General features: G+C 32.7%; 1 protein-coding gene across 7 annotated transcripts in view; it reads right to left on the bottom strand.

Moving 5' to 3' along the window:
* Positions 1-671: 671 nt before the first annotated feature.
* The window catches only part of LOC100011666 (solute carrier organic anion transporter family member 1B1), a 68,124-nt gene continuing 41,193 nt past the window's right edge, over positions 672-27,602 (bottom strand). For 6 of the 7 annotated variants that reach the window (XM_056799341.1, XM_007503550.3, XM_007503549.3 and 3 more), the window contains 6 exons: positions 25,031-25,226; positions 22,349-22,514; positions 18,190-18,374; positions 12,116-12,180; positions 4,517-4,634; positions 672-1,214 (listed from right to left, as the gene is read on the bottom strand). In XM_056799341.1, coding sequence (XP_056655319.1) covers positions 1,001-1,214; positions 4,517-4,634; positions 12,116-12,180; positions 18,190-18,374; positions 22,349-22,514; positions 25,031-25,226 — 944 coding nt within the window. In that variant the 3' untranslated portion in view covers positions 672-1,000. The remainder of the gene's footprint in view (positions 1,215-4,516; positions 4,635-12,115; positions 12,181-18,189; positions 18,375-22,348; positions 22,515-25,030; positions 25,227-27,602) is intronic. The other variant, XM_007503553.3, reaches the window with a different exon arrangement.

Raw genomic sequence — 27,602 nt, 5'->3', positions numbered from 1 at the left:
ACTCAATATTGTGTATTAGTTCCAAGGCAGAAAAGCAATATGAGCTAGGCAATGGGGGCTTAGTAATTTCTCCAGTGTCAAAAACTAGGAAGTGTCTGAAATCATATTTGAATCCATGATCTCCCATCTCTGGCATGCCTCTCAATCCACTGAGCCACCTAATTGCCTCCTGGAAACTTACAGGAATTCAGTGTCTCATTCACACTTACTTCTAAATGCTTGAAAAAAGGCCCTTTATGTTATACTATTATACTCTGTATATTAGAGTTAGGTATTTGGAGCCTGAATTTCAGATGGAAACAAGTAAACTATTATACAGAATGCACAAATTAAGTGAGTACCTTCTGATAAGAATGTCTGATTTCAGAATAGAAAGTTCATACAAAAGTTTTGGAAAACACTTCTTCCCTGCTTTGTATGATAACAGGAAATTCCTTCCCCACCCCAAAAATATTTATTCTCATTATCACATCTCTTTCAGTGCTTAGCCACCTTTTTCTGAATGGTTTACCTTACATTGGCTAATGGGTTATTTATTGTAGGAGAGAACAGCAGTGTTTTCTTTTTATTTTCATGAGAATCAACTCCTATCAATGGTTTTTTCTCTCACTTGAATTGTACCAGAATTTTTATCTATTTGATTAATTAAATAAAATGATAAACAGAGCAGATCCTTAGCCTCTGGTTATTTATTAATCTCATAAATTACCTTTAGTAATAGATGAGAGATGCCCCATATAGCTTCATTATAATTAAGGGGCTATACTAAAAACAAATCATGTTTCATCTTTTCATTTAGGTTTTGCAATTATCAGTTTGACACTTTAAATTAATACTGTATGAAGTATTCTCAGGAAAAAGGAATAGACATCGTGCTTGCTAAGCTTCTTTTCAAAAGTCAAAGATCTGATCATAGCTTCTATTGTGGTTTCTGATTCTTCTGGATCTCAAGAAGGATACAAAAGACTTTTGGTTGTGAACAAGCAACATATGTTTTTTTTTACATATATGTTTCATAGTTTGAATTAGCAAAAGGTCCCAATTGTTCATCATTGTTTAAAGATTCTTTAAGGTTTAAATCATCCATATCTCTTCCTCTATTTTTGGAAATTCCAGTGTTTTCTTTATATTTTTTCTTCATATAAATGAATAAAAAGATAAATAAGATGAATACTGGCACTTTAATTCCTAAAATGAAGCCAATGAATTTGTTCCTGTAAAAAATACAAAAAAATTAAAAAATTATAAAATTTGAGTAAAATGCTTCAATTTATATACTGTTATAGGATTTATAATGAATTGGGATTTATAGAAATAATGCAAGTATACATATGATATAAACAATTAGAAACACATTCTTTCCCCTTAGAATATAAATATCACATCCAGATACTACTAAACAAATCATAAAGGGTATTTTAAAATAAATTTATGGATTTCTGACCTTTTGTATAATATATATTTCTATGTATATAACATGTATACATACAAATATATATTTCTGAACAAATATATTATTTTCATAAGTAGATGTACTGTAAGAAGAAATAGCTCCTAGAAGAAATTAGTTGGTTCATTTAATCTAGAAAAAGTTTTAAAGGAATGTATAATAAACATAGTAAAATAGATTTCATTATCAAGAAGATGTTTTTGATCTTGTAATTTTTTATCCCTTTCAGGTCTTACTATCATATGAGTGACTAAGAAGAGTAAATGGCCATTCCTTAGACACCATGAGTTGAGGAGAATGGGGGTAGTTATTGGTAGAAATTAGAGAGGAACCTCCCCCTCCCAAAAAGGAAAAGAACCCTAAATAAAGAATTTGTGTTAGAAATAGAGAGGGAAAGATCAAAACAAGTAAAAGATTCTCCCAAATTCACTTTGGGATTTTTTTTGTCATGTACAAGAGTAACATTAATATTATTGAGATGTTCATGGATGAAATTCATGCATACTTTTTACATGAAGGTATAACTGATTCAGAAGCAACACATCAGATCTATAACACAGTAGAGAATCATCGTTTATTAAAAAGATATCCTTATGGATTAAAAAGTGTAAACTATGGGTAAGAAATCTTGGATAAAGTTTATTTGATGGGAGAAATAAAAACAATATCCTGTTGTAAATATGCTAGCAACAAACCACTTTGGAAAACGGAAGAAATGTAAAAAATATTTATGTGGCTATAAAAGCAAGAATTAGTAATGGGCAGAGGATTTCATCTTTTCAAGCTTTGGTAGAGGAAAAAGAGTCAAGATTTAAAGTCATAGAACTTGGTTTCAAATCTAGACTCTGATACCTATGATCTATGTTACTGTACCTTTGATATATCTAGATTTCAATTTCTTTTCCTTTGAAATAGAATTATACAAGATCTGTCTAAATGTCTATGAGGGGATATTTTTTAAATTTGCCTTAATAATGTTCAGAAAATCTTCAAAAGTCAGTAAGATAGAAGCAGGCATGTAGCTAAGTTGACAGAGAGCAAGACCTAAAGTTGGGAGGACTTGGGTTCAAATTTGGCCTCAGACACTCTGGGCATGTCACTTAACAACAGTTGCCCACACCTAACTACATTTCTGCCTTAGAACCAATATTTGATATCAATTTTAAGATAGAATGTAAGAGCTTTTTTTTTAATGTAGCAAGAGGATCTGGGCCTGTTTTGTTTTTAACAAAAGGGAGAAAATGGTTGCCATCATGGAAATAAGTTAAATCTTTAGAGAAAACAACATTTCTTCTGAGACTTGTGATAAAGAGGGTAAAATTGGATGTAGTATGACAATATGGTATACACTTTAGGCTTACAGAGTGGAATTAAAATATTTTAGGAAAACATAGCTAGATTCCCATGGCTAATTATGGTAGTAAGCCAAAGATAAATGAGATTTCCAAAATTGAAATTCTGATGGTCATCAACAAGTTTTTATTCAGTTTTAAATTATGCTAGGCATTTTATTAAGTGCTAAGGATATGATATAAAATGTAGAAGGCCACAGTCTAAAGGGGAAGATGACAGGCAAATAGTTTCATACAAATATTTAAGTAGAATAAACTACAGGTAATTTTAGAGGAAAAGCAAAAACAATAAGGAATATTCAAGGAATCCTTCTTCAGTGAGGTGGGCATTTAGCTAAAACTAAAGGATGCTAGACCCCTTGATTGCATTCAATATTACTCGTCAAAGCCCCTCCTCTGTTTTGATCCAGAATTGATACTATTCCTCAGGTGCCTTTGTGCCTAAAACTGATATTGCTCTGCAAAGGTCTGTGATCCCTCATGATGAAAAGATCTCTTTTCTGCCATTGCCATGTGATTACATATCTCTTGGTAGGTCCCCAGACTGCTGCTGTTTCTGTCACCACTGTCTAATTCCACCATTCACATTTCCCCCATGTGGCCTCCTGGTCTGTCTTCTCTCCCATGTCATAAATCTCTCTTTCTAATCTCCTAAAATGTCATGAGCTTGAGGAATGTTTTACCCTTATTTCTTGTTTCTACCTCTAAATAATTAATTTGATGCATTATTTTAAAATTGTTTTGAAAAAGAATGTTTGTAGAGTTTGACTGAGTGCTTCTCTATACCACCATATGAATTCAATACAAAGACCTCCACTCAATACATTCCTGATGCAGTCATCATCCCTAATGTCCATGTCTCTGTCCTCTACTCACTGAAATTCTTCAAGTCTGCCCAAGCTCTAGTCCAGTTCTTTTGCTTTAATGATGCCAACTCAGGCCCCTCAGCTAGAATTGAATCATACATCCATGTGACTCCATTTTACTTCCATGCACCTTTTTATTTTCATATTTTTATTATTACTGATTTTGATCAGTCTCATCCTCTACTCTTGGTCTATAAGTACTATAAATGAAAGATTTTTTTTTCATTTTCCATCTTTTTATCTCTATTACTTAGTAGAGTGTCTTGAATATATTGGACAATTACTAAATGTTTGTTGGATTAAATTGAGTTGATTTGCAGTCTCCTGAGGCATGTAGTAGAGATACTATATTTAATTCCACAGATGAAAAAACAAAATGGAGGTTAAGTACTTGTTCAAGTACCTGTTGTAGATTATGACTGAAAATTCATATTTTTGATTCCTAGTTATTTCCTAGTGATTTTTTTGAGATCATGTATATAATGAGAAAGTACTTAATATGTTATAAATATAACTTGTAGTTATTATTGCTACTAGAACATGTTATTTCTTTGTAGGGTAGAAAAAGTAAAAACATTCATCTTTGTGCCTACCTAAAAGAGCTCTGAGAATGAATATGAGAACAGAGCTCTCCATTGCTGCCATCTTTATCCTTTTGTCTAAGATTCCTGGACATAAAGCATGTTAAACTGAAATGTGTAATGATCAATTCTTCAAAGTAAAAGAAAATTAATTAATATTGATTGACTAGAAATCAGTATTACAAGATTCTGCCATTGTACCTTTTCAGGAATAAGTATAATTCATGGGGGAAAATCAATTTATGAAATCATTTTATATCAACTTACCTAAATGATACAGGGTCATATATTCTACAAGCTCCTTGATCTCCACAAGCATTAGTGGCCCATTTCAGACATGTTGAATCTATTATTGCTCCAAAATAAATAGGGGTCAACATTCCTCCTGCAATGTCATATGACCAAATGTTAAACAAAGCAGAGATTTTTTTTAAATTTAAGTTAATTTTATTCCTTGGTTAAAAAAATTATATTATTTCCCTCCCTCCCCTCCTCCCACCCTTCCCCCAGATGATGCACAATTTCATTGGGTATTACATTCAATTGTACCACAGTGTATCAGTCTCTGTGTACAATGTTTTCCTGGTTCTGTGCCTCTCACTCTGCATCACTTCCTGGAGGTCATTCCAGTCTCCATGTAATTCCTCCACTTTATTATTCCTTTGAGCACAATAGTATTCCATCACCAACAGATACCACAATTTGTTCAGCCATTCCCCTATTGAAGGGCATCCCCTCATTTTCCAATGTTTTGCCATCACAAAGAGCACAGCTATGAATATTCTTGTACAAGTCTTTTTCCTTATTATCTCTTTGGGGTACAAACCCAGAAATGCTATGGATGGATCAAAGGGCAGACAGTCTTTTATCGTCCTTTGGGCATAGTTCCAAATTTCCCTCCAGAATGGTTGGATCAATTCACAACTCCACCAGCAATGCATTAATGTCCTGACTTTGCTATATGTAAAAATGGAGATTTGAACCCTGGACTTCAATTCCCAGAAGTCCTTGGTAGTTCCCAGAATTCCCTATAATATCACCTTAATTCCAACTGGGACAGAGAACAAAAATTTTACTTAAACTGACTCTCTGCCTACTTTGGGTCTCTCTGCTTCTGCTTCTATGCACACGTGTCTCTCTACCAGGCAGGCAAGATGTAGGTTGCACGTGCTTTTCTTATTTGTACTTTCTTTAATTCTTAATTCTAATAATCTTTAATAAACCTCTAAAATATAATACTTTTAGCAAATTACCTAATTTTAACTGTTACACACATCCCCTCCAGTATTCATTACTTTCTGTTCCTGTCATGTTAGCCAATCTGCTATGAGTAAGGTGATACCTCAGAGTTGTTTTGATTTGCATCTCTCTGACTATAAGAGATTTAGAACACTTTTTGATGTGCTAATTAATGGTTTTAATTTATTTGACTGAAAATTGCCTATTCATGTCACTTGCCCATTTATAAGTTGGAGAATGGCTTAATTTTTTGTACAATTGGTTTAGCTCTTCATGAATTTGAGTAATTAGACCTTTGTCATAGGTTTTTCTTATGAAGATTGTTTCCCAATTGGTTGCTTCCCTTCTAATTTTGGATGCATTTGTTTTATTTGTACAAAAACTTCTTGATGTAATCAAAATTATTGATTTTACATTTTGTGATTTTTTTTCTAGCTCTTGCTTGGTTTTAAAGTCTTTCCTTTCCCAAAGATCTGACATGTATACTATTCTGTGTTCACCTAATTTGCTTATAGTTTCCTTCTTTATATTCAAGTCATTCACCCATTTTGAGTTTATCTTGGTGTAGGGGGTGAGATGTTGATCCAAACCTAATCTCTCCCATGTTGTCTTCCAATTTTCCCAGCAGTTTTTATCAAATGGTGGGTTTTGGTCCCAAAAGCCCAAAAATCTTTGGGCTTATCATAGACTGTCTTGCTGAGGTCACTTATCCCAAGTCTATTCCATTGATCCTCCTTTCTGTTTCTTAGACAGTACCAAATTGTTTCGATGACCACTGCTTTATGGTATAGTTTGAGATTTGGGACTGCAAGGTCTCCTTCCTTCACATTTTTTTTTCATGATTTCTCTGGATATCCATGACCTTTTGCTCTTCCAAATGAAGTTTGTTATGTTTTTTCTAATTAAGTAAAAAAGTTTTTTGGTAGTTTGATGGGTATGGCACTAAATAAGTAAATTAATTTGGGTAGGATTGTAATTTTTATTATGTTAGCTCCTCCTTCCCATGAGCAGTCAATGTTTTTTTCTGAATTGTTTAGATCTAGTTTTAATTGTGTGGAGAGTGTTTTGTAGTTGTGTTCATATAGTTCCTGTGTTTGTTTTGGCAGATAGATTTCTAAGTTTTTTAGATTGTCTAGGGTGATTCTAAATGGAATTTCTCTTTCTAATTCTTGCCGCTGAGATGGGTTGGAGATATATAGAAATGCTGATGACTTATGTGGGTTTATTTTGTATCCTGCAACTTTGCTAAAGTTGTTGATTATTTTGACTAGCTTTTTGGTTGATTCTCTAGGATTCTTTATGTATACCATCATATCATTTGCAAAGAGTGATAGCATGGTCTCTTCATTGCCAATTTTAATACCTTCAATTTCTTTTTCTTTTCTAATTGTTACTGCTAGTGTTTCTAGTACAATGTCAAATAATTGAGGTGATAATGGGCATCCCTGTTTCACTCCTGATCTTATTGGGAAGGCTTCTAGTTTATTCCCATTGTAGATGATGTTTGCTGATGGTTTTAGATATGTACTATTTATTATTTTTAGGAAAGGCCCTTCTATTTCTATTCTTTCTAGTCTTTTCAATAGGAATGGGTGTAGTATTTTGTCAAAGGCTTTTTCTGCATCTATTGAGATAATCATGTGGTTTTTGTCCATTTGCTTGTTAATATGATCATTTATGTGGATGGTTTTCCTAATATAGAACCGTCCTTGCATTCCTGGTATGAATCCTACCTGGTCATAGTGAATAACTCTCATGATGACTTCCTGGAATTAAAGCAGAGATTCTTAACCCTTTCTTCAGTCATGAATTCCTTTAGCAGTCTAGTGAAGCCTATAGATAGTTTTCAAAAATATTTTTTTAAGAATAAAATAAAATGCATAGGGTTTCAAAGGAAAATATTCACTTGAAATAATAGTTATAAAAATATTGAAAACATTCATGGATCCCAGGGAAATGATTTAGATTGAATCTGGAGTCAGAGTCAAGATTGCAGAGGAAAAGAATTGAAGCCTACATTTCTCTGAAAATCCCTCTAGCCAACCTTAAAAAAATTCTTCAAAATAAATGAATTGAAATAGAAAAAATCTGGCAATCTAATTTACAGGGCCAGATGTGTTCAAAAATGAATTTTACCAAATATTAAAAGAACAATTAATTCCCTCTATATAAATTATTTGGAAGAAAAGGCAATGGGGGAATACTATAAAATTTCTTTTGTGACATAAATATGATGCTGATATCTAAATCAGAAAGAACAGAAACAGAGAAAGGGAACTCTAGAACAATTCCTTTTATGAATATAGATACAAATTTCTTAAAATAAAATACTGGCAAAGAGATTACAATACTACACCCTAAGGATCATTCACTCTGATATAGTGAGATTTATGTAAGGAATGGAGGACTATTTCAATATTAGGAAAACTATTGACCATACCAACAATAAATCCAAGATAAATCACAGGATTTACCCAATAGATACAGAAAATTTTTTATCAAAATACAAACCCATTCATACACTAGAGAGCAATAAATGGAGCTTTCCTTAAATTGATAAGTAGAATCTATCTAAAATCATCACTAAGTATCATCACTACAAAGGATAAACTAGAAAACTCAATAAAAACAAAGAGAATAAAAGATGCTCATTATCACCACTATTATTGAATATCATATTATAAATGCTAACTATAGTAATAAGAGAAGAAGCAATTGAAGGAATTAAATGGCCAAGGAGGAAACTAAATAATCATTTTCTCCCCTAAAACCCTTAATTGCCATCTTAGAATCGATACTTAATATTGGTCCCAAAACAGAAGAGTAGTAAAGGAGAGGCAACTGGAATTAAGTGACTTAAATTATTTTTACATGAAATTGATCATATAAAATATATAATTTTTAAAAACAATAATAAAGGCTCATAGCTCTCTCATAGTCTCTCTTAATAGGGGTATCTCTTGAATATTACGTTCAATTCTCATTGTTTCTGCAAGGACTCATTATATTTCATCTGTACCTTTCTTAAATTGTATCCCCCTAATATAGCATAATATCTGTAGTCTTACTAAGAAAAAAAGAGAGGAATTATTTTTCCTAACCACTGTTATGGTTAAATCGGATCTTGAATTGATTATGGCCAGTTGATTGTCAGTTGGTATCTATTATAGACTCTGCTAAAGCTTTTAGAGCCTACAGGCTCTGGCGGTAGATGAAGCTGGCTGGAGATAAATTACTACTAACCCTATTTAATAACTATGACAATATCAGGGGAAGGATACAGAAAGAGAAATTGATAGGAGATATATTACCCCAAAACTAAGGTTTCTAACTGAAGCCCCAAACCCTTCTGTCCCTCATGGGACTTTTTCTTGCTTGATGAAAATCCAACCTAATTTTACTACACTAACTGTCTACAGATAACAATTTAATTTACTAAATCTATTCTAATTTATAAATCTTTTTATCTCCTTAAAATAAATACATAAACTTTATAGCTCTCTCTCTCAGGTCAGAGATCCACCTGCCTGTCAGTTTTCACAGACACTGCTCTCTGTCGCCACCTGGAGCTCCTGTAGAGAACAGCTCCAAGTACTCTCCAATCTTCCTCAACTATATATAGATGTTTTACAAAGATATCTACCACCAAATTTTCAAAAATTGAAAGAGGACATTTCTGATCACCTACTCCTGAGAGGAAATTCCTAAGCATGAATCTGTTTTCCCCAACAGTCCTTTCCTAGGGGTTTCTGGGAATTCTTCTTAAGGAACCCCCAAGAAGTTTATTTTTGCTCTTAAGGTGAACCTTCAAAACTCTTGCCCTAAGTTGGAAATCCTTCTAAGCAGCCCTGTTCTTTAATTAATTTAATTAAATAGTTAATTCTTATACCACTCTAGCCCATACTTTGTACCTTAAAACTGAACTACAAATCCTGGAACAGGAAGTTGCGGATCAGAGCTGGAAAGCTAATGGGGGCAATAAATAAGGGAATAGAAAAGATTTCATCTCCTCCCCCTTATCAGAAGCAAAGTATTTGAATAAAAGCTATATATCTTTGTTTTCTCCACTTCATCTCCTCTCACTTTTTAAGCCTTTTAAACCTGCCTTACAATGTTACTTTCCAATACTTCTAATGTTCTTAAATGCTAAATATGAAAGTCTTTAATCAGTTGCTTTATCATTCATTATGTTTCTGCACCATTTCAGTATGTTGAGCATCTTCTTAATTAATACTTTGTCCTCTCAAGGTTTTTGTGACATTACTCTTCCTTTTTTTCTTCCTATCTGAATATTCATCAGTCTCCCTTTATGTAGTTTACCATCTCCCTTTCCATGGCTATAACCCGACCCTGTTTTGGGTTTCACTTCTTCCTATAATTTTTCCCATTTAAAAAAATTGATTTCCCATAGGATCAATCATTATCCGTAATCAAATAAATCTCAAAATACATGCATCTTGCCCTAGGTTCTCTCTTAGGGCAAATTCTAAATCACTGCCTTTTATACAGTTTGATCAGAGCATCTTGTAATAATTCCTAACTAAATGTGGGTGACCTCATCACTATTCACCTAATATATTACAAAAATGTCCTAATTAATCTCTTTCTATCAGATTTCTCCATTTCTTTCTATCTTCCACACAACTGTCAAAGTAATGTACTGACCATGTCACCCTTCCCATTGACTTCCTGTTATCTACAGAATCAAAAACAAATTACCTTTAAATATTTAAGCACCTTAAATCCATACCTCAATCTACTTTTCTAGTTTTAGTATATGTCATATTCCTTACCTTTAAGCAGCTTTTCATTATGATGCCTGGAACTCATTCTCTCTTTTTCCTCTAGGTCTTAGAATTCCTAAGGTCTTCAAAAATTCAGCTTTTATGCCATTTCCCATATAAAACTTTTTATCTTGTTCCCCCTCTTTTACTATTTTAACATTCATTTAATAATATTTCCACATTCTCTCCCCCTGTCCTGTCATTCATCTACCCATTGAGAATGCATACAATAAGATATAAACTATACATGCAAAGTCATGCAAAACATATTAGCCAAATTGGAAAAGAAAACCCAAATAAAAAAGAGAAAAAGATTTTAAAAGTATACTTTAATCTGCTCTTAGGAGTTATTCAGATCTCTCTCTCTCTCTCTCTCTCTGTCTGTCTCTCTCTCTCTCTCTTCCTCCCTCCCTCTCCTCCCCCTTTTTCTTCCTCCCCCCCCTGCACAGTAATAGCATTTTTTTTATCATCAACCTTTGCAATTGTTTTGGATCATTGCCTTGATCAGAATAGCAAAGTATTTTACAGTTCAATATTATTTAAAGTATCTGTTACTGTGTATAATGTTCTCCTGGTTGTGCTCATATCACTTTCAACCATCAGTTCATGCAGAGCTTCCCATATATTTTTCTGAAATCATAATCATCATTATTTCTTATAGTACAAAGTATTTCATCATAATGATCTGTCAAAACTTGTTCAATCATACTTAAATTGATAGATATCCCTTTAATTTCTAATTTTTTGTCACCTTGAAAAGTGCTGCTTAAATATTTTTATCCAAATTGGCCCTTTACTCTTTTCTTTGATTTGTTTGGGATATATACCTAATAGTGTATTGCTGAGTTAAAAGAGTATGAACAGGTTTATAGCCCTTTGGGAATAGTTTCAAATTGTTCTTCAGAATGGTTGGACCAATTCACAAGTCCACTTTATAAATCATAAAAAGGCATTAAATTCAAGTGGTAGAGTAAATTTGTTTCTCTGGGAGATCTATAAGTTTATAGTAAATACATGTAATGGAAGAAAATTGTGTTAAAAGAAATTATGAATGTGAAAAATTCAAGGAATGTTAGATAGACTTTTCTGAACTGGTTCAGAACAAGAAAAGCAGAACCAGAAGGAAATTTTATAAAAATTACCAAAACTAGAAAAAGGAAAAAGAAAAATTTGAAAGACCTCAGAATTCTCATCTGACCACATCATTCTCCTACTCAAAAAAACTTCAGGGAGTCTTTCTAAGACAGTTTCTTCAAACTGTTTTTCTAGTTTTATTACATATTACTCTCTATCACACTCTCTTTGGTTCAACCAAACTAACCTTCTATCCTTTTTAAAAAAAAAATCACACTTCTCCCAATTTCTTACCTTTAAGAAGGTTTTCGCCATGACTAGAATGCATTCCCTCTCTTTCTCTAGCTGTCTTTTGATCTTGCCTGCACTCTCCCACAACTATGTATGAAGTAGGCTATTATCCAAGCTTGGGTTTCAATCTCTGTTCTTTAGAACACTGAAATCTTTCCTCAATGCCAAACTCAATATTCACTTCCTTCGTGTAGGTCTTATTGATTTACCCAGTTAAAACCAGTAAGTTGCCCCTTAGAGTTTCATAGGACACTTTAGATCCACCCATTGCCCCTATCACATTGTATTTTGCATTATATTTATGTAAATCTATTCACCTTCCCTCATTATTTGGTTTACTCTTAAAAGGAAAGTTCTATCATTTAAAGACCCTTTACCTCCATTTCCCAATATAATTTGTCCCACTTAGCAAATATTTGTTGCATTTAATTTCATGTGCACATTTTTGAGATAAGTTTACAATGAAAAAAACTCATACCTATTATTCGCAAAAATAATACATAAAAACCTATTGCAAGGGATTTCAGCTCAGGCTCAACATTCCTGAAATAAAGACAAAGAACAATTTTTAGTACTCTTGATACACTTGCAATACTTGCACACCTTCTGAACATATAATGCTTTTAAATGATCCAATTCATGTTAATACATGTAGGTAATGAGTGAAAAGTTGTTGTCTTCCACAAGGATTAAATGTCTACTTTTATAGGAAATTGAAAGTGATATTAATGTATGGAGCATGAAGCTGGTGAATATTAATAATATGGAAAGGTTTTGAGTATAGACTCTCATTTCATCCCAGTGAAAGAGACCTCTCTCTACTTTCCAAATTGTATTCCACAGGAAAATAGCCCCCTTCCTTCCTTTCCCTACTTCTGTTACACTCATATTCATTTTAAAGCTTTATTTTAAATTTGGTTGGAGGGGGTTTTCAGAGAGATTCCGGTATCCCGGACTACTCCATTGGCTTGGCTGTGAATCTATCATTAAATTAATGGGCAATACTATGTTTTAAATAGTTTTTTTTCTTCAGTGGAATTTTGTGCCACCTTTTCTATTTCACCAATTTAAAAATAATTTCTTAATGATTTTACTCAATTGGGTCTCATGTTCTTATTTCTTGTTATTTTTTCCACTCTGTTTTTTAGAAATATCTGATTTCATTTATATACGTATATATAATATTTGCTTTAAAATAGAATTTTATTTTTCTCCTTAAAGTTTCAAAAATGAGGAAATGAAAATTCCTCATTTGAGAACTGAAATTTGAAAATGTCCTCTAAAAATGTGTTGCCTTTCTCTTTTCTACCCACAAAGACCAATTTTTTTCTTTTGATTGAGGAAATTTCTGAATTGTTTTGACCTCTTCTTTATAATCTTCTCTAACACTAACCATCCTTCAATGTCCACTGTAATAACAATATAACCTGTATTTAGATGCTTCATTATTGTCAACAGTTGAGAATTTTTTATGTACTGTTTTATATCCTGTGTTATTCCTGTGACAAGGTCCTGGATTAGAGACACTCCAAATATTTTGTTGTTGTTGTTGTTGTTTGTTTGTTTTGTTTTGATTTTATCTTCTGCAATGCCTATGTTTTTAGGAACTCATAGAAACATTTCCTTCCCATGAAATCTATTTAATTGACAAAGGCTGTTCCTATACAATTCTATTTATTATGGGGTTGAAGAGGGGTTGAGAGACTTAATGAATTATCTCCTCACTAAATATTCTCTAAACAAAGATATATTGGAGTGCTCTAGGGAGAAACTGAAGAATTGGTTCTTAAACTATTTATAGATCTGCCTAAAAGACCCCTGGGAACCTTTGGTCACTGAGAGAGATTCACTGATCTACCAATTTGTTGACTATATATTAGCCTGATCACTAAATAGATATTCTTATCCCAAAACCAGTTTCAGTAATATTTTCATTGATTGAAACAGGGGAAACTCATTCCAATTTAGCACATTTATAATTTTTGGGAAATTGCTTTAAATTAAAATAATTCTATTTTTTATTTTTTTATTTTTTTGGAATTAATTTATTTGGTCAACTTAGAACATTATTCCTTGGTTACAAGAGTTACATTAATTCTCTCCCTCCCCTGACCCATTCCTTCCCACAGTGGATGCGCAATTTCATTGGGTATTACATGTCTCCTTGATCAGAACCTGTTTCCATGTTGTTGGTGTTTGCATTAGGATGTTCATTTAGATTCTACCTCCCCAATCATATCCCCTCTACCCATGTATTCAAGCAGTTGTTTTTCTTCTGTGTTTCTACTCCCACAGTTTTTCCTCTGAATATGGATAGTGTTCTTTCTCATAGATCCCTTCAAGTTGTTCAGGATCACTGCATTGCCACTAATGGAGAAGTCCATTACATTCAATTGTACCACAGTGTATCAATCTCTGTGTACAATTTTCTCCTGGTTCTGCTCCTCTCACTCTGCATCAATTCCTGGAGGTCATTCCAGTTCCCATGGAATTCCTCCAGTTCATTATTCCTTTGAGCACAATAGTATTCCATCAACAACATATACCACAATTTGTTCAGCCATTCCCCAATTGAAGGGCATACCCTCATTTTCCCATTTTTTTGCCACCACAAAGAGCGCAGCTATAAATATTCTTGTACATGTATTTTTCCTTATTATCTCTTTGGGGTAGAAACCCAGCAGTGTTATGGCTGGATCAAAGGGCAAACAGTCTTTTAGCTCCCTTTGGGCATAGTTCCAAATTGCCCTCTAGAATGGTTGGATTAATTCACAACTCCACCAGCAATGCATTAATGTCCTGACTTTGAAACATCCCCTCCAGCATTCATTACTTTTGATTGTTATGTTAGCCCATCTGCTAGGTGTGAGGTGATACCTCAGAGTTGTTTTGATTTGTATCTCTCTGATTATAGGGGATTTAAAACACTTTTTCATGTGCTTATTAATAGTTTTGATTACTTTAACTGAAAATTGCCTATTTATGTCCCATGCCCATTTATTAATTGGAGAATGGCTTAATTTTTTGTACAATTGGTTTAGCTATTCATGAAATTGAGTAATTAGACCTTTGTCAGAGGTTTTTGTTATGAAGATTGTTTCCCAAATGGTTGCTTTCCTTCTAATTTTGGTTACATTGGTTTTATTTGTACAAACCCTTTTTAATTTGATGTAATCAAAATTATTGATTTTGTATTTTGTGATTTTTTTCTAGCTTTTGCTTGGTTTTAAAGTCTTTCCTTTCCCAAAGATCTGACATGTATACTATTCTGTATCCACCTAATTTGGTTATAATTTCCTTCTTTATATTCAAGTCATTCACCCATTTTCAGTTTATCTTCTGGTAGATTGTGAGATGTTGGTCCAAACCAAATTTCTCCCATACTGTCTTCCAATTTTCCCAGTAGTTTTTATCAAATAGTGGGTTTTGGTCCCAAAAGCTGGGATCTTTGGGCTTTTCATAGACTGTCTTGCTGAGGTCACATACCCCAAGTCTATTCCATTGACCCTCCTTTCTGTCTCTTAGCCAGTACCAAATTGTTTTGATGACCACTGCTTTATAATATACTTTGAGATCTGGGTCTGCAAGGTCTCCTTCCTTCACATTTTTTTTTCTCATGATTTCTCTGGATATCCTTGATCTTTTGTTCTTCCAAATGAACTTCATTATGGTTTTTTTTTTCTAATTCAGTAAAAAAGTTTTTTGGTAGTTCAATGGGTATAGCACTAAATAAGTAAATTAATTTGGGTAGGATTGTCATTTTTATTATGTTAGCTCATCCTACCCAAGAGCAGTCAATGTTTTTCCAATTGTTTAGATCTAGTTTTAATTGTGTGGAGAGTGTTTTATACTTGTGTTCATATAGTTCCTGTGTTTGTCTTGGCAGATCGATTTCTAAGTATTTTAGATTGTCTAGGATGATTCTAAATGGAATTTCTCTTTCTAATTCTTGCTGCTGAGATGTGTTGTAGAAATATAGAAATGCTTATGCCTTATGTGGGTTCATTTTGTATCCTGCAACTGCTAAAGTTGTTGATTATTTTGACTAGCTTTTTGGTTGACTCTCTAGGATTCTTTAAGTAGATCATCATATCATCTGCAAAGAGTGATAGCTTTGTCTCCTCATTACCTCTTTTAATACCTTCAATATCTTTTTCTTCTCTAATTGCTACTGTTAGTGTTTCTAGTACCATGTTAAATAATAGAGGTGATAATGGGCACCTTTGTTTCACTCCTGATCTTATTGGGAAGACTTCTAGTTTATTCCCATCGTAGATGATGTTTGCTGATGGTTTTAGATATGTACTGTTTATTATTTTGAGGAAAGACCCTTCTATTCCTATGCTTTCTAGTGTTTTCAATAGGAATGGGTGTAGTATTTTGTCAAAGGCTTTTTCTGCATCTATTGAGATAATCATGTGATTTTTGTTTCTTCTCTAACTGCTACCCCACTGCCTGTGTTCAACGTTCTGAGCCTGGCACAGTTTTGCCCACAAGGTATTCCCTCCAGACCAGGGCCTTTGCCTGCCCAGAGGTTCCTGCTGCCCCTGGAGGCTTAGTGCTCTATGTTGTGGAGGGGTCCCAGGGCCTTCCTTTTTCCTTCCAATTAAATTGGAGCAGTCTCAAATTCTGATTTTTGGGGATGTATCTTATAAGTTGAGTACAGCAGGAGGGTTCCTTGGCTCTGTCTTGTTTTTAGGTTTGATTTTCAGTTCCCTAGGAGCATTTATTTTATAATCGGTAAGGAAGGGTTTTCAGAGGTCTGAACTTTTGCTGCCTCTACACCACCATCTTGACTCCAATAATTCTATTTTTATATGGCTTCAATCTACTTTTTTTTTTGCCCTTGGAAACAACATAAAATAAGCCTAACCCACATTCTACACAAAAATTCTTAATTATACTTTCTCTTGCTAAATATCAACATTTATTTCAATCATTTTTCTTTTGGTTTGGTTTCCCTATCTTTCAATATCTTGATTTTTTCTCTTGTGCACCACCAATGTAGTTCATCAGCTGCAAAACCCTAGAAAGATAGATGGCTCTACCAATGTGAATTTGATTGACACATGAATTTTCTGTTTTATAAGAAGCTTAGAGAGCTCTAACTTTTTTGGAAAATAATAGAAGTGATATATGAAGTATATTTTAATTCATGAAATAAATACTGAAGTGCTCATGCCATTAGCAGGCATTGAATAGATCTTTAGAATCTTTCACAAGATTTTCATGAGTATCTTCGTTTTATTTGAATAAAGTTTTCATTTTACATAATCAAAATTCATTTTATATTTTTGGTGATCTCTCTCCATGCTTTGTCACAAATTCTTGATCTATCCATAAATACAAAGAATATTTTTCTGCTCTTTTAATTAGTTTGTGGTGTTATCTTTTATATTTTTACTATATCCACATGGAACTTAGTACATTATATGCAGTATTGGTTTAAACTTAAATTCTTACAGACCATTTTCCAGAATTTCCAGAAGCTACAGCAACTTGAGCTAGGCTCCCTAAAGCTAGCAGTGATATTTTAATTGGCAAATTTAATTCCATCTTCTTAATAATAATCTTATTTGACCTTTGTGACTTCTCTGCAACATTTGACAATTTCTGGGCAGATGAGAGCAATTTGTTCCCCAAACAGGCACAAAGGTGAATAAAGAAAGTGTTGTGGAATGCTTAGAATTTAGTAAGATAAGCCAAGGTCATTCACTCTTTCCAAGGCCATTACCAGTCTTCCTTACTTTTATCGTGCCCCTGGACTTCTAGGACTGTGGAAGAGAGTAAAGCCAATGACTTTGTGCAATTCTGCTTCACTTGAGTCAGGTACAAATGAAGTCATTGCCCCATGATGTCATTGGTCCTCTTCAAAATGAGGGATGAACAACCTGTTTTCCACCTTTACCTATGGCTTCTGTTTCTGCATTGTGAGCTATAAGAAGTTCAGTCCATTATCTATTTTATAGACTTTCTAATACTTGAAAATTAATTATAATTATTATTGTATTTTTTTCCAGAATACAGATCCCTAATTTCTGGTTAAGCTAATGTTTGAGAAATTCCCAAATCAGCAACCAGCCCTTTCCTTTCTGGTGGGATATGCTCAATTTTATTCTGAGTGATGTTATCTGGTATTCTCCATGTTCAAAGCTTTCACTCCCTTCTTCTTAAAATACTTATGAAGTAAATACCTCAAGTTTATGGGTAGTCTTTATGTTTGGTCAGTTCCATTTCTTAAAAGGGAATACCATGGTATGTCATGAAGTTGACATAACAAAGATATCAGTATTTTTTAAAGTAAGAGATTACACAAACTGCTGTTGATATTAGAGTGGATATTTACCATAATGGGAAAAAACATTAGTTTTTTAAAAAGGAAAACAAAACAGTAATTTTATGTACAAAGCAACTCCAGCATGTGAATCATAGAGATCACTTAATCTTGCCATTTCCTTATTTTTATGAAATCAAATAACTTCAATGTAACATTTAACAAAAGACAGAAACATTTGTTGACTCATATACAACTATGATTTTTATATTACTTACTTAAAAATCAGCATAGTTCCAGGGGTAAATCCCAATGCATAGAAAAAGTATGCCAAAGATTCCACTGCCATATAATAAATAAACTTTCTCGAACAATCATCTGTCCTTGAACATTCTCCCAAATAGGCTGAGAAATTTTGTGCCTGGAAATTGTTAATTTCAACACAGCTACAGTTATGAAATACCTAAAAGTAAAATTTTCAATATGATAGAATACAATTTACAAAGCAAAATAAATGTTACAAAAAGTATTTATAGTTAAAGGATAAAGCATTAATTAACTAAACTAAATATTGGAGAATTTTAAGATATTATTTTTATATTTGTTTAATTTAATTTATTATTAAATATTTATCTTTAATATGACTATAGTTTTAATATTTAGAGATCATTTAATGTAAGCTTCTCATTTAATAGAGAAGGAAACTGAAATCCAAAGAGAAATGAGTTGATCAGAATTACAGCAATAATAAGTAGCAGTAATAATTTAAGTTCAGGTCCTCCAACTCCAAATTCAGTGCTTTTCCAACTACTACTTTGACTTAGATAAAAGTTAAATTGATTTATGTTTCTTATGGATCAGAATTTATCCATGAAAAATACTTAAAGGAAATTATTATTTTTGTACTTAGGTTAAAAAATAAAACAACATAGCTTGTCTAAAATGCAAAAGGAAAAACAATTGGCTGATCATTTTAAACCAATGTACTCTATTGTAGCCTCACCAAACTCAATTGCATCATTATCCATCCATTAGTCATCTATTCTCAACTACTCATTACTATATAGGAACATTACTGAGCTTCATTCATTATTCAAGTAGTTGTGATTATGGTTCATGATTTGTGGATCAAGCATTTGTGTGCATTCACAGATATGTATATGAACATAATTATGTGCACACATATAGAGACACACAGTATGGGTTTATGTGATGATGATGTATGCAAATGAGAAAAGATATTTTGTATTTGTGTGTCTTTTCATAACCTACTTTCTCAAAATGTTTTGTATTATATTGTATTGTTTGTATTTTGTATATACTTATATGGTTATGATGAATAGAAACTATGTTTTGAACATTTATAATTTAACAAATATTATGCTAGAATTGGAATGAATTAAAAAATGGAAAACCATCTCTGAACTCAAGAAGTTCACAACACATATATGCTAGTGGTGGTAGGGCAGAAATATTTGGGAAAATAATAGAATTTAATTAGAACCATACTGGAATAAATTGATACACCATTTCATGGAACTATAATGGAATTTATTGGATTATATTCAGATTACTGGAAAGGGAAGGGGGTACATAATTGGCAGGAAGGCAGTGGGTAGAGAAGAAATATATTTAGCAACAAAGCATCTGCTGTGAAAAGATGACCAGGGAGAGAATTAAAACACAGTTAAAGCCAGACCTAGATATAGTGGACAGCAGAGTCAACTACTAATGAAAACTATGACCCCCTGGTCAAGAACTAGGGGGAAGAGAAGGGAATTAAAAGATTAAGCCTTTTAAGTCATGGCTTCTGGTTCAGTGACAAAGTATACTTTTAGTCTTCCCTGATAGAATATAATCTTTTGGGAGAGAGGAATGTATTTCACTTTTGTATTTGTATTGCAATATTAAGTACAGTGTCTGGAACATCATAAATGCTCATAAATGTTTGAAAATTGAATATCCATTGTTAGTCTGGGTCAGGAAGGAACTAGAACTAGGGTACTGAGCAGGGGCTAGAACTAGGTGGCAAGCTAGTTAACCAGGTTCTAATAGCTTCTTAAATTCATAGAACAATGCAATTTTAGAATTGGAATGGATTTTTGACATCATTATAGTCCCAACCCCCTAATTTTATAGAAAAAGGAAATCCAGATGTTGTAAATATACTTGGCCCAGGCCATCATCACTTCATGCTTTGACTAATTGCAATAGCCTGCTGATGAGTTTGCCTACCTCAAGCTTTTTGCCACTCTGATCCTTTCTCCATTCTCAAAACTATTTTATTCCCATCCATTTATACTCAAAAAATTCCATTGGGTCTCTATTAAAGGATTTTTATAACCTAACCCCATCCACCCCCACCTTTCCAGTCTTCTTACATCTAATTCCTCATTTCATAGTGACATTGACCTCCTTAATCTTTCTTAAATAAGACACTATATATCTTAACTCTGGACCTTTTATCTGACTTACCTATGCCTGGAAAGCCTCTTCCTCCTCATCTTCCCATACTGATTTTCTGGTCCTATTTAAAGTCTCAACTGAATCCTCTCTGCTGAGGAAGTCTTTCCCCAAACTCCCTTAATTATAGTGCCTCCTTTTTAAAATATTCTTTATTTTTTCTGTATACTGTTAGTACATTGTTTGTTGTCTCTGCTATTATATTGTGAGTTCCTTTACACCAGGGATTGCCTTTTTTTCTTTTTCTGCCCCTAGAATTTAGCACATGGCCAGTCAAATAGTAAGTCTTCAAAAAATATTGATTGATACTCTGACTGATTAATTGTTTAGTCTCCAGTTAGTAGCTGGACAGTCATTAGACATTAGATCTCTTGACATACAAGTCAATATTTTCCACTATCCTATATTGTCCTTGTTATAACTAAGAAATAGCATACAGAAAAATAACCTGAGACAGACTACTATATTTCTAGGAAAGTAAGATCTAGGGCTTAGGAAGTCAGAGATCCAATTACATGGGAACTTGTGCTCAAGTATTAGTGTCAAATTGTAGTCTCAAGACAGAAACTACTGATTTTCTGTCTTATTTTAAACAATCCATCTGGTGTGTTACCTTGAGACTGCATATGTAAACTAAAGGTAGGAAGACTAGCAACTAGGACAAAAAGGCACTTGCTGACATCACTAGAAAATTTTCACTGTATTTCACTAGTAGTTCACAGATTTGCTTGGTGTAATGTGAATTACAGCACTTGATCTCTGCTCTGAATTCTTTCTCTATTATCTCTCATGCTTATGGTATTCTTGCACTTCATGCCCACCTGTGGCCTTCCTTGACTTTCTTTAAATTCCAACTAAAATCCCAAATTCTATAGGAAATCTTTACCAGTTCTGGTCCCTCTTTCTCCCATTTCCTAGTTATCTTTATACATATTTATTTGCTTGTTGCCTCTGGTGTTGTTTTGTGAAATCCTAGAAAGAAGAGATTATCCTTTGCCTCTTTTCTGTCCCCAGTATTAGTGCCTGGCACAACAAGGCACATTAGAAATATTTATCTTGGAGTCTGGTACAGAAAGAGACAAATTTGGGTTAGGATTGAATAGCTATGGTCAAATGGTAGGTTCTGACTGGCATCATAAAAATATTTAACTTCTATAACTATGTTAAATGAATAAAGAACCATTTGTACTTGGCCTGCACAAATAGGTTTATATTATATATTATATTATATTATATTATATTATATTATATTATATTATATTATATTATATTATATTATATTATATTATATATTATATTATATTATATTATATTATATTATGTTATATTATGTTATATTATGTTATATTATGTTATATTATGTTATATTATGTTATGTTATGTTACGTTACGTTACGTTACGTTATGTTATGTTATGTTATATCATATCATATCATATATCATTGAATAGAACATTCAAAAGATCTATTATTTTGAAAGTTGTGATTTAACTATATGCATTCTTTATCCTATCCCCAATGAATTCCTTTGTTTAGGAATTTTCTTAGAGACAATGACTTTCTGCACTAGGATAGGTGCTTCATCTTTTGTAATTATATAGTAATTTTGTAGGTATAAATCAGCATGTTAATTCCTTTTTTACTGGAATTCTGTTTTCTAGAAGGCCTCTTTTGACACATGCATTACTTTAAATGCCATAATATTTTAAATCCAGGAGATATGAGAAAGAGTGACCTCAGTGTTAGGAATTTAGATATTGGATGTCAACCTTTGCCCATATATTTTTTCCAGGTAGCATTTAATCTAATAATGTCGCTGTTTTTAACAACCACAAGCAAATTAATATCAAATTGCCCTTTTCTTGTGTTTGAGCATTTTCCTGAACAAAACAGTTGTTTGCTGAATTGAACAGTTGGTGCTCAATGAAATCATTGATGCTGCTGCTGTAGAAGAAAGGAAAGTCACTATACATACCAAGTCATTTCCATGGCCTACTGAAGATTTACATCCAGCTAAACATGGTGACATGTAAGTGAGTCCATCATCCCCACAGACAGGATCCCATAGATTGGCATCACAATTACAGTCTGAGTTGCAGAAAGGAAATGGGAAGTTTTGAGGATATATGTCTGGGTCATCTCTGTAATCACAATGTAGACATTTATCATTTATAAGGAAAGAATAAAGAAAAATTATGCCATCAACTTATGCAGAAAAGAAAGAGGATAAATATATTGCAAAGGCAAAATTCTAAAATATATATTTAATTCTGTTTTTATAAAAATGCTGGGGCCCATCACAGCCAACAAACATAATTTAAAGGTAGTCAATGGAAATAGTTAAGAATTTTTGAAAAAGCATAATTTTCACAGAGAGAGTATAGTAGTAATGGGCTTAGGTTTCGATTTCAATTCTATTGTCATTAGTTATATCACTCTGGACAATTCAGTTTCCCCTCACTGGGTCTCATTTTTCTTATCTGCTTAGATCAGAAATTCCACACATATTACTTAAATATATGAATGAATATACATGTATATTTATTATGTAGTATTCAAAATAGACAATATTGTACCACATATGCAAATGTGATGATGTCATTACCTATTAGATATCTTCATAATAAAATGTTCAGTACAGTATCTAGCATTTTAGAGGATAGTAATTAATGTTTGATTCTTTCTTTCCTAATAATTTCTAGCAGCATTGAGTGAGGCTTTAGGATTTGCCAAGTCCTTTATGAATATTGTTTCATTTTACCCTTAAAATCACTATGGGAAGTAGGTGTTATTATCTTCATTTTATAGATGAAAGAGGTTAAGTGACTTTTCCAGGTTATATATTGAGTTAGTTTCCCATACTGGATTTTAAATGAAGTCTTCATTATTCCAGGTACAGAACCCATATCACCTTGCTGCATTACATAAATCTTGAAAATTCAAGGAATTTGGATGGGGACTTTTTTTTGTAAACAAAGTGGTATAGATATGAATGAGTTTCACTCAGTGGAACTATATCATGCCCAATTAATGCATTCTGAAAATGGTGATATTTCTATTGTTTTCTAAGTGGCAAAAAGAAAATAAAATATCTTATGGGTATCCCCCCAGATCACTTCTGCAGTCAAACTACAATTCACAAAACTCCAAAAAAAAATTGTTTTCACTATAAGTAGAAGGCCAAAAGGAATATTTATGAAAAGGAAGTCTATTCAATAATCAATACTGGAAGGTAAAAGTGGCTAGAAATAATAAAAAGTTAAGTAACTGTCGAGGCAGTAATTTTAAAAGTTAAGATGGTTGTCAAATTAATGAAAATTTTTCTTGCTTTTTATCTTATCCATGACCCAGCAAAAAACAAACCCAGGAAGCCCTTGTTTTCCACTGAGGTATTGTTCCACCTTTATGATTTTACTAAAAATCTTCATTCAGACTTCAATTTTCAGTTCCTTTTGGGCAATTTTCCACAGAGTTCTAGGGGACGCCAGAGAGGCAGCAGTACAACTAGCAGGAAGGTCAATTTTGATTCTGCCATATTTGATATAGAGATCCCTAGGAATCAGGAAAAGCCTGGCAGCAAATTGGACTCTGATTCAGGCAGGGACAAGAATTTTACAACTACTTCTGAAAACAATTTTGCTTATAGAAGAGGATATAGATATGCAATCTAAAAATATTTTTAAATGTTTATACAATAAAAGTAAAGGATATCCCAAAAGTTTTCATGCTGTTGTAAGTTTTAATGGCTTTTTATTAACTATTCAATACTTGTAAAAAAAAAAAAGCCCTAATAGCTTAAAACTGCACCAAGACATTTGGAACATCATGTATAAATCACTTGATTTTAAATCCTGCTTCAGACATGTACTAGCTATATGACCCTGGTTAATCATTTAAGCTCTCTCAATGTCAGTATCTTCTTTGAAATGGGCAGAATAATAGAAACAACTCCCAAGGTTGTAAGAATAAAATAAATGAAATATATAAAGTGATATGCAAACCTTAAGGTGCTTTATAATTATTAGGTAGGCATTATTATTATATTTTAGTTTAAAAATTGTATTACCAAGCAAAAAAAAAGACGTTATCTCAAATGAGGGTTATCCTTATGGCAAAGGTTATTAAACATCAGAATGGATTGAGTGAGGTTGGGGAATACACCTATATTTTTTGTCAGTTATTTCTTACTGTGTGATGCCATTTAGGCTTTTCTTGGGAAAGACATTGAGGTTATCTGCCATTTCATTCTTCAGCTTATTTTATAGATGAGGAAATGGATGCAAAGGAGGCTTAATGACTTTCTCAGGGTCACATAGCTAATAAGTGTCTGAGGCCAGATTTGGATTCATGAAACTCATGAAGATGAATCTTCCTGACTTCACACCAGGTACTCCCAACAGCCCTGTAATCCATCTATAAATATTTTTAAATGCCATAGTGATTATGACTACAATCGATTCTAGAAAGGAAAGTAATATAAGGAATGTCTGTTCAAATTATCCATTTCTCTAATTGAATGTTTAAACAAAGGTTCCTTTTAAAATATTAATTTTTAATGTTTAATGTTGAAAACAGATTTCTTCCCCCTCATTATTATACATAATTTTGTGACAAAAAGCTCACACTATTATGTAGTTGACAAATAATAGACACATACCCATTGTAGGTTGCTGTTAGTCCAGCAATTGGTCTGTTTCCACAGTTTAATGACAAAATCAATAATTCTGAAATATAGCCACAAAACTGGGAAATAAAGAGCACTTTGGCGATTCCAATTATGTCTAATTTCCATTTTCTAGGAATGTATCCTCCCAGGAAGGTTGATATACTACTCAAAGGAATTATCAGTAATCCTATAAAAGGAAAAAGAAGGAAAAAAATAACTGAAAGTTTGCAACCACAGCCCTCTGGGATATGCTGGTCAATACAAGTGTTTTCTTTTTTTCCAGTCTTGGTGAAAAAATGTAGTCAACCCATGCTCTGGGACACTGGACTTTTTTTATTTTTAATTTAATTTTTTTTACTACAAATGTTTACAAACAAAACAAGCATTACCATAGATAAAGAAAATGAATATTACACAAACAAAATCACAGATTTCCTAGATGTTCAGCTTACTTTTCTTCATATCTACATAATAGATACCTTCCACTAATGTGAAAGTCCTTTCCTAACCTCCCTGAATCACACAATAAAACAATAGGGAGATCAAAATGTTCATATAAGTTAAGTCCTTCATGTTTTATCTATTTGTTTACTTTTTGGAGATAATACACTCAGTTTATTTTTCCAGTATTACTTCTGTGGCTGTGTATAATGTTCTTTTTCTACTTATTTCACTGTTCATTATCTTATATAATTCTTTCTAGGTTATTTTTTTTAATAACTAGTCTGTTCATATGGTCCAATAGTATTCCTTCACAATCATATACCACAATGTCTTCAGTCATTTCCCAATTGGTGAGCATTCTCTTAGTTTCCAATTCTCTGTCACCAGAAAGAGAGCTGCTATCAACTTTTTGGAAGTTCTTTTCATCTTTCCCTGATATTCTTGGGAAATAGAGGGTGTAAGGATATATGCAATTTTATAATTTTCTGGTTGTAATTCCAAATAACTTGCCAAAAAGCATAGAGCAGTTCACAGCTCCCCCACAATACATCAGTGTTCCTATTTTTCTACATCTCCAGTATTTTTCACTACTCCTTTTGCCATTTTAACCAGTCTGATAGGTGTGAGATGATATCTCAGAATTGTTTGGGTTTGCATTTCTCTACTCAGTAGTGTTTTGGAGCATTCTTCATATACCTATATAGGCTTTGATTTCTTCATCTAAAAATTGCCTTTTCATATCTTTTGTCCATTTATCAATTAGTAGTTAGATTTTATTTTTATAAATTTAACAAAGTTCATTCAATATTTTAGATATGAGATTACTATCTGATGGGGTATCTAAGAATTTTTCCCCTCAATTTTCTACTTTCTAATCTTAGAAGCATTTATTTTACTTATACATAAACTTTTCAATTTAATGTGTTCAAAATTACACATTTTTCATTTCACACTGCTCTCCACCTCTTATTGACTCATAAATTCCACTCCTATACATAAATCTGATAGGTAATATGTTCCCTGTGCTTCTAATTTATTTGTTATATTCTTTTATTTCTAGATCATGTATCCATTTTGATCTTATCTTAGTGAATGGCATAAGATATTGGTCTATACCTAGTTTTTGCCAAACTAGTTTCTAGTTATCCCAGCAATTTTATCAAACCATGGTTCATTATTCAAACACCCTGAATCTATGGATTTGTCAGAAACCAGATAACTTTAAAATTTACAGCTGTTTGTTGTATGTCTGTTCTGTTCCACTCTTCTACATTTCCATTTCTTAGCCATTACCAGATGGTTTTGATAATTACTGCCTAATAATATAATTTAAAATCTGATACTTGTAGACCCCCTTTCTTAAATTTTAGAATTAATTCCTTTGATATTAATGATCTTTTATTCTTCCAAATGAATTTTATAATTATAGTGAAGGTGTTTCCAATTGAAATCTTTCCCTTACTAATATATTTTCATATTATCTGAAAAGTTAAATGAACCTCCAGTCTTATTCTTCCACCCAGGAATGAGAATTATCTCTTTATATGTGATGGCAGACATACCTTTTCAACCTATTTATTTCCTGAATAAAAAGGTTTACATTGGGAATAGCAATATTTCTTACTGCTACTGAAATTTTGTTGGACTGTTTCATATTTAAGTTCCAATTTAATGCCAGGTAGCATGTTAGTTATGGAGGATAGATAGATAAATTTCAGTGATCCTATGCTAAAAAGTTTATATTCTATGAGCGGAAACAACACAAACAAATTAAGCCTATTCAAAATATGTGCAAAATAAACATTTTTTTAAATCTTAGAGACACTAGTAGCTAAAAGGATCCTAACAGATTTTATGTAAGATGACATTTGAATTGAGTTTGAAGGAAACAACAGATTCCTAGAGGTGAAGGTAAGCAAAGATGCATTCCAAGGGTGGGGGAAAGACTGATGTAAAGAATGAAAGAAGCTCACATTTTTGGATCATAGAGTATGGGGAAACAAAGTAATGCATGAGGAGGCTAAAAAAATTGGGGCCAGGGTATGAAGGACTTTAAAAACTAAACCAGGAAGTTTATATGATCCTTGAATAAAAGGAATTCACTGAATTATTTTTGAAT

Source organism: Monodelphis domestica, chromosome 5 (genome assembly GCF_027887165.1).
Source record: "Monodelphis domestica isolate mMonDom1 chromosome 5, mMonDom1.pri, whole genome shotgun sequence".
In the NCBI taxonomy this organism is placed as follows: Eukaryota; Metazoa; Chordata; class Mammalia; order Didelphimorphia; family Didelphidae; genus Monodelphis; species Monodelphis domestica.
This window is presented reverse-complemented; position numbering and strand designations above follow the sequence as displayed.